Source organism: Carettochelys insculpta, chromosome 30, assembly GCF_033958435.1.
Source record: "Carettochelys insculpta isolate YL-2023 chromosome 30, ASM3395843v1, whole genome shotgun sequence".
Taxonomy (NCBI): domain Eukaryota; kingdom Metazoa; phylum Chordata; order Testudines; family Carettochelyidae; genus Carettochelys; species Carettochelys insculpta.
Window position 1 is genome coordinate 15,856,931 of NC_134166.1, and position 7,926 is coordinate 15,864,856.

General features: G+C 70.6%; 1 protein-coding gene across 2 annotated transcripts; it reads right to left on the reverse strand.

The window, feature by feature from the left end:
- Window positions 1-574: 574 nt before the first annotated feature.
- On the reverse strand, window positions 575-5,794 carry ERFL (ETS repressor factor like). 2 transcript variants are annotated; one of them, XM_074980649.1, is made up of 5 exons: window positions 5,731-5,794; window positions 2,261-2,495; window positions 1,473-1,664; window positions 1,261-1,370; window positions 575-1,120 (listed from the first exon to the last, which is right to left on the reverse strand). In XM_074980649.1, exons 1-5 carry the CDS (start codon window positions 5,792-5,794, stop codon window positions 597-599), a joined length of 1,125 nt encoding a protein of 374 aa, XP_074836750.1. In that variant the 3' UTR covers window positions 575-596. The 2 variants fall into 2 exon arrangements, with proteins under 2 accessions (XP_074836750.1, XP_074836751.1); XM_074980650.1 differs by lacking the exon at window positions 5,731-5,794 and having other exon boundaries at window positions 1,261-1,372; window positions 1,496-1,664; window positions 2,261-2,364.
- Between the last annotated feature and the right edge of the window lie 2,132 nt (window positions 5,795-7,926).

Here is a 7,926-nt window from a genome sequence, read left to right on the forward strand (position 1 = left end):
GGAACACAAAGCTGCAAAGCGGGGGTGCAGAGCGGGGGGACTTTACACACGGGCCACAGACAATATTGCACTGTGAGCGTTGGGGGAAGGGAGGAAAACAAGGACGATGCCCCGATGTGCCCTTGGAGAACCGCACAGGCCGGAGCTCCTTCCCGCCCGCCCCCCGGACTCCTGGGTTCCCTCCCCGGCTGCGGGAGGGGAGGAAGGTGAGGCGCGTTCCTGGGGGACGAAGGGGGGGAGCTGGGAGCCCGGCCCCCTGGGCCCGTCCCAGCCACGGGCGCCTCGTGCTCGGTACAGCTGTGGCAGTCAAGGCTGAGCTGCCCCCTGCGGAGCGGGCTGCGCCACGGGCGTGGGCCGCGGCGGGGGACAGAGCAGACGGGGCCTGACGGCGCTGGCGGGGGGGGCCGTGGTGCCGCCCCGCAGTACCTAGCACGGACGCGGAGGCCCGCGGGGGGCCCAGGACTCCCCGGGGATTCTGGGCTGGGCCCGTCTGGCTCCGATCCGTGCGTCCGGCAGGAGTCGCGCCGGGGATGGCCACGTGACCGGTCCGGTGGCCTCTGGCTCCAGCTGCCCTGCGCCGCCTCCTGGGCCGGGGCTCAGCTCCCCGCCGGGCTCGTCCCCTCCTGGGCTGAGCCCCCGGCCGCCCCCTCCAGCGCCCCCAGCTTGAGCTCCAGGCTCTCGGGGCTGGACTCGTTCTCCGAGCTGCACTCGCTCAGGTCTGTTATCTCCAGCTCCGAGTCGGAGCCCGGATCCTCCTTGGGGCCCCCAGGGGGACTGGGGCCCCGAGCCCCCAGCGCCTCCCTCTCGCGCCCGCCCAGCCCGTGCCCCTCGGCCCTCAGCGGCAGCGCAGCCCCGTGCGGGGGCAGGCAGAAGCGTGGCACAGCTGCAGCCCCCAGGGGCCCCCGCTCGGCCCCCTCCCTCGCCAGCAGGGAGACGGGGCCCGGGAGCTGGCCCAGGGGGCTGGGGTAGAAGTGTGGGGCGTACAGGGAGGCGGGCAGCTTGGAGCTGCTCAGGGGGAAGGCGCCGGAGAGGTAGGGGTTAAAACTCCAGGGGTACTCGGGGAACGGCGGCGTCCGGCCATAGGGGGCCAGCAGGGGGGGCTTCGAGTAGCCGGCGACACCTGGCGGAGACAAGGGGAGAGGTGAGCGCCCGTCCCCCTGGCACGCGCCCCCCCGCCGGGACCCCCGAGCTCTCCGCCTGGCTCGGGCCGGCGGGATGGACCCCCCCTCCGGCGTGCTGGGCGCGGGGTGCAGCTCTCACCTGAGCCCAGGAAGGGGAAGGCCGAGTCCAGGGGCAGCTTCTCGCCCTCGGCCGGGCGCTCGAAGAGGGGCCCGCGGGCGGGTTCCCCCAGGCGGGGGCCGGAGAACAGGCTCTGGGGGCAGAAAGCGGCGTGAGCGGCGGGAGGCCCGCCCCGCCCCGCCCCGCCCAGCATCTGCGCTGCCCCCCCCACCCAGTTCCTGGCCACGAGCCACCCAGCCGCGCACCCCGCGGGTACCTCGGGGCAGTCGGGGCCGTGCGGGGGGCAGGGGCCCGGGGCCAGCAGGAGGGGGGCGCTGGCCACGTCCAGCAGCGGGTAGTTCACCAGCACCACCTTGCTGAAGTTGAACTTGTAGGTGAAGCGTTTGCCCTTGGTCTTGTGCAGGATCCGCTTGTTGTAGTAGTACCTGGGGGGAGGCGGGCTCAGTGGGGCCGCGCGTTCCCCTCCGCTGGCGTCTGACAGCCCGGCGCCCCCTGGCTCAGCGCATCCAACTCCCTGCAGCTCGGCGCCCCCGGCGCCCCACTGGGCCCCCTCCGTTCCCTGCAGCCCAGCGCCCCCTAACGCCCCCTGGGCTCTGCCACCCTGTTCCCTGCAGCCCAGCGCCCCCCCCGGCATCGAGCTCCCTCCTGGGCCCCGCTGGGGTGACGCCGGGCGGGCCCGAGGGCATTTGGCGGCTCCTGAATGGGGAGGCAGCGTCTGAGGCTGACCCGCGGTGGAAGGGACTCAACCGCCCGCCCCTCTATCAACGGGGGCGGGGGACAGCCGGGGGGGCTGGAGGGGTCCGGGGCTGGCATCGCCCAGCGCATTCGGCACCCATCAAGCGGGGGAGGGGCGCTACAAGTAAGCGCGTCTTCCGCTCGTTTTATGCACGGCCAAGCCACTGCCCCAGCCCTGTCTGGGGAAAGAACCCAGGAGTCCCGGGGCCGATCACGGCCCTCCCACCAGCCGCAGCTCTGCGCTCGGGGCTGGCCCGGCCCGGGCGCGTTCTCCCCAGCCCCTCACCTCAGCGCCCGGCTCAGCTTGTCGTAGTTCATGTGGGGCTTGCACTTGCGGATGCCCCACAGCCGGGCCACCTCGTCGGGGTCCTTGATGACGAACTCGCCGTAGTCGCCCTGCCAGGCGATCACGCTCTGGTACTCTTCCTTCTGCAGCAGCTCCAGGATGAAGTGCCACAGCTGGATCTGCCGCGAGCCGGGGCTGGACTCGGGCTTGTAGGCCCAGTCGGGGAAGGCGAACCCTGCGGGGCGGGGACCCTCGTTGGCTGAACGCGCCCGAGGCAGCTGCGCCCTGGGCGCGGGTTTGGAGACGTGGCGCAGGGCGCGCGGGAGAGGAGCCGGGCGCGGGGCTAGACCCCCGACGTCCGTCCGCGGGGCCCCTTCTCCCGCGGCTGGCGCGTGGGGCTCGGGGTCAGGAGGAGCCGGAGCGAGCAGCCCGGGGCTGGGACCTGGGGGCCAGAATCTCCTCGCTTGTGGGGCTCGCCCAACGGGAAGCGCCATTCGGTGGCGGGGGGGTCTGTGGTGGACTGGTCAGGAGGGGGGTCCGGGGCGTGGGGGGGGACCTCTGGCGAGGGGGGCTGGGAAGTTTGATCGGTGACGCCACTGCTGCCCGCCCCCCCCCCCCGGGCAATCCAGGACCCTGGCCCGAGCACATGCCCGCGGGCTAAGTCGTGAGCCGCCGGAGCGAGCCCGGGTTCAGGCCCTGCCCCCTCCCCCTCCCCCGGCGCTGCTCGGCCGGGAACCCGCGGGCAGCCCAGCCGCGCCTTAAGACGTGTGTCTGGGTGACACCCTTGTAGAGCACGTGTGTGTGACACAGCTATAGCGTGCGCGCGCGTGTCACAGCGGTAGTGTGTGCATGTGGCAGTGGGTGGGTGTGGGTCTGTGTGTAACACACCTGTGCTGTGCAGGTGTAATCAGGTGAGTGTGTCTCTGAAGCACAGCTGGAGTGTGTGCACATGGCCATGTGCGTGTGGTCTGTGTGTGAAACAGCTGCGGAGCGCTTGTGTAGCTGTGTGCATGTGTTGTGTGGAACACACTCTAGTGTGCGTGTCCGTGTAACACAGCTGTAGCGTGCGTGTATAGATGTGTGCATGTCTGTGTGTAACAGCTGCAACGCATGCGTGTGGTCATGGGCGTGCATCTGCGTGTGAGACAGGTGTGGAGCGTGTGGGTGGGAATATGCCTTGTGCCGGCGCGCGCCACTGCTGTGTGTAACACTGAGAGCAAGCGCACGTGGCCGTGTGTGTGTCTGGGTGTGACACAGCTGTAGCCTGCGCACGTGGCCATGGGCGTGTGTCTATGTGTAACAGTGTAGACTGTGAGCGTGCCCATTGGCGTGTGCCTTTGTGCAACACAGCTGTAGTGTGCACGTGTGGTTGTGTGTGACATGGCTGTAGAGTGCATGCATGGCCGTGTACTTGTGTCTCTGTGTGACACAGCTGTAGTGTACACACATGGGGGTGTGTAACACCACTGTAGTGTGAGCGTGTCCCTCTGTGTAACAGCTGTAGAGAGCGTGTGTGCCCGCGTGTATCAGCGGTAGCCTGCGCACGTAGCTATGGGCCCGAGTGTGTGTGTAACACGGCTCTAGCGTGGGCGTGGCCATGTGCTTGTGTGACAGCTGTAGCGTACATCGGTGGCCCTTTGTAACTCTCCACACACCCGTTACACGGCTGGTAATTGTGCGTCTGGGCCGCGTGCCCCCCCGCCCCCGCGCAGACTGAACCCTACCCGGCCTGGGGCCGAGCTGCGGGGCAGAACGGGGACCCGCCCGCGCCGCCCCCACATCCCCGGGCTCCCAGCGCTGGCGGGAGCTCACTACGGCCGCTTCCCGCAGGCCCAGGCAGGGCTCCTGGGTTCTAGGCTTGGCTGCCGGGCGGGCTCGGGCAGCGCCCGCCGGTGCCGAGTGCCTGGTTCCCCGCTGTGCCATGGGGCGCTGCAGAGGTCCGCGGGGGCCTTCCCCACCGTGCTACCCGTCCGGCGGCCCCGCTGCCCGGCCCAGGGATCCGAACCTGCGCGTGCTCCGGGAAGCGAAGCGAAGCGAAGCGCAGCGCCCCCCTGCTCCACCGGGCAGCGCGGGCCGGTCCTTCGGCCCCGGGCTGGCCGAACCCGGCCCGCTGCCTCCCCGCCGCTCCCGGCTCGGACCCGGCGGGGCGAGGGGCTGGGCCGCGGGTGCGCTGTCCCAGCCAGACGCGCTAGGCCTGGGCCGGCGTTAGCACAGGTTGGTCCCCGACCCCCGGCCACACCAGGCCGGGCCGCTGAGCAGACCCAGCGGAGCGGGGAGCCCTGCACGGGGTGCCAGGCGGGGTGAGTGTCACCCGCACCGAGAGACGGAGCGCGGAGAAATCACGCGCCCCTACACACCCCGCCCCGCGTGCACGGGCGTCTCTCTCTCTCTCTCACACACACACACACACACCCCGCCCCAGGTGCACGGGCTTCTCACAAACTTACACACTCTCTCTCTCTCTCTCTCTCTCACACACACACACCGCCCTGGGTGCACGGGTGTCTCTCTCTCTCTCTCTCACACACACACACACTGCCCCAGGTGCACGGGCTTCTCACACACTTACACACACACTCTCTCTCTCTCTCACACACACACACACACCCCGCCCCGCGTGCACGGGCGTCTCTTTCTCTCACACACACACACACATACACACACACACACCGCCCTGGGTGCACGGGCGTCTCACACACACACACACACACACACATGCACATTACCGGCACATCCCTTCCTTCGGGGGCAGAGCGGGGGCGGCTGGAACCGCCTCCCCCTCCTCAGGGCCCGGTCTCCGCCTGCCAGGCCACGGCCGTGTCCCCCGGAGGTGGCACTGCGGGCGGGGAGGGGGCGGTTTGCAGCTTGGCCCAACCGCCCACGCGTGTTCCCGGAGGCCAGCACCCACGGCATGCGGCTGGCACACCACGGGGGGAGAAGGCGCTAACGGGTGTCAGAGTGTGTGTCCCTACCTGCCAGCGTGTGCGCGCGTTCACGGGTAGGAGTGCATGTGCTTGCACGTGTGTGTCTGTGTGTGTGTGCAGGGCTAGGAGCGTGTAGAGAGCTCCTCCTGCAGCACTGACCGCTGGCGGGACGGACGCAGGTGTGCTGGAAATTGAGGAAGGCGCAGAGGGTGTGAGGGGGAGGGGGGCAGAAGAAATGGGGTCGGTGGGAGGGGCAAAGGAGATATGTGGGGTGTGAGAAACGGAGGGATGGACAGAAGGACGGACGGGGCGGGGGGTGGGGGAGGGGTGGACGGACGGACGGACGGGGCGGCTGGGGACGCACAAACCGCCCCGCGGAGTCCCGCAGCCGGGCGCTCGGAGCTGTTTGCGGCAGTGTCGGGCCGGCCCCGGGGGCCCCGCGGGCTGACCGAGGTGGGGGAGGCCCCGGGCTGGGTCCGTGTCGCGTCACCCCGTCCTGGACGCGCTGTCCCGGTTGTCGGGCCGGGCCGCGGGGGTGGCACTTACCTGGAGCCCAGAGCGCCGGCAGCGGGGGCGTGAGCAGCAGGTCGGACACGCAGTTACAGTCCATGCTGGGCCCGGGGCGGACCTGCGCGGACAGAGGGGGCAGAAAGTGACCGGACTGGACCGGACCGGACCGGACCGCGGCGCGGGGACAAGGGCCGGGTGGGACGGATCGGCGCCGGTGCGAGCGAGCGGGCGCGGCCGGGGAGAGCCGCGGGAGGAAGGGGACACACCGCCCCCAGCGCCTCGGCGGGAGTCACCCGCCCCGGGCCCTCCGCGGGGCCCCGCCGCCCTCAGCCCAGGGGTTGGGGGTCCCGCGCGCCGGGTCCCTGCCCCCCGCAAGAGATCCCGATGGGGGAGGGGCCGGGACAGCGGCAAGCGGATACCTCCACCGAGCGACCCCGCGCCAGCCTGTTTGGGAGCACCTCCGCGTCCCCCTCCCCCACTATCCGACCCCCTCCCCCCAGTGTCCGGCCCCTTTGGGGGCACCTCCGCGTCCCCCTCCCCCACTATCCGACCCCCTCCCCCCCAGTGTCCGGCCCCTGTGGGGGCACCTCCGCGCCCCCCCCCCCCCGTGTCCGGCCCCTTTGGGGGCACCTCCGCGTCCCCCTCCCCCACTATCCGACCCCCTCCCCCCCGTGTCCGGCCCCTTTGGAGTCTCTCCTCCGCTGACTCGCAGCCCCGCGCCACGTCCGCGCAGCCGCCTCGCTCCCCGCCCGGTTCTCCAGCCGGGTCTGGGCGGGACCTTCTCCCCCACCTGCCAGGGGCGCGGAGCGGGGCCGGGGATAATTACCGCTGCCGAGCAGGTGTCGGGCGCCTGTCAGCCGGGGGGCGACGCTGCATCCTCTATGGCTTCGCCCCCCGGCCAGGGAAAAGAGCCCCCCGCCCCCTCCCCCGCCCCCTGCCTGCGCCCCCTCGGCTCGGGATGGCTGATTATCCGCCTGTCTCCGCTCCGCTCCGCTCCCTCCTGTGTGTCTGTCCGTCCGGCACCGTCCCTCCCTTGTCCGCCTGTCCGTCTGTCTCCGCTCCGCTCCCTCCCGTGTGTCTGTCCGTCCGGCACCGTCCCTCCCTTGTCCGCCTGTCCGTCTGTCTCCGCTCCGCTCCCTCCCGTGTGTCTGTCCGTCCGGCACCGTCCCTCCCCTGTCCGCCTGTCCGTCTGTCTCCGCTCCGCTCCCTCCCGTGTGTCTGTCCGTCCGGCACCGTCCCTCCCCTGTCCGCCTGTCCGTCTGTCTCCGCTCCGCTCCCTCCCGTGTGTCTGTCCGTCCGGCACCGTCCCTCCCCTGTCCGCCTGTCCGTCTGTCTCCGCTCCGCTCCCTCCCGTGTGTCTGTCCGTCCGGCACCGTCCCTCCCCTGTCCGCCTGTCCGTCTGTCTCCTCTCCCTCCCGTGTGTCTGTCTGTCCGGCACCGTCCCTCCCCCTGTCCGTCTGTCCGTCTGTCTCCGCTCCCTCCTGTGCGTATGTCCGTCCAGCACCGTCCCTCCCCTGTCCGCCTGTCCGTCTGTCTCCTCTCCCTCCCGTGTGTCTGTCTGTCCGGCACCGTCACTCCCCCTGTCCGTCTGTCGCCGCTCCGCTACCTCTGTCCGTCTGTCTGTCCCTCCAAACACCCGGTCGGGTCGGGCTCTGCCCGGACTCGCAGCCGAGCAGGAAAGCGGCCGGGCCCGGCAGCCACTTACTTTGTCTTCATTAACTCCGAGGCAGCGCCCCCCGCCCCCCCAGAGCCCCGCAGCTCGCCGCCGGGTAGGGCCGCCCGGGTCTCCGGGCAGGAGACGCACAAAGGGACCCTGGGACCAGAGGCAGCTCGGCTGTGACTCCCGTGCCGGGGCGGGGGCAGCGCAGGCAGGGCCGGGGGGTGCGCACAGAGACAGAAACACGCAAACACACCCATACACACACCGACTCACACACCCGCACCGACTCACACACACACCCACACCGACTCACACCCCCGCACCGACTCTCACACCCACACCGACTCACACACCCGCATCGACTCACACCCATACACACACCGACTCACACACCCGCATCGACTCACACACACACACACACCGACTCACACCCCCACACCGACTCACACACACACACACCGACTCACACCCCCGCACCGACTCACACCCCCGCACCGACTCACACACACACACACACCGACTCACACCCCCGCACCGACTCACACACACACACACACCGACTCACACCCCCG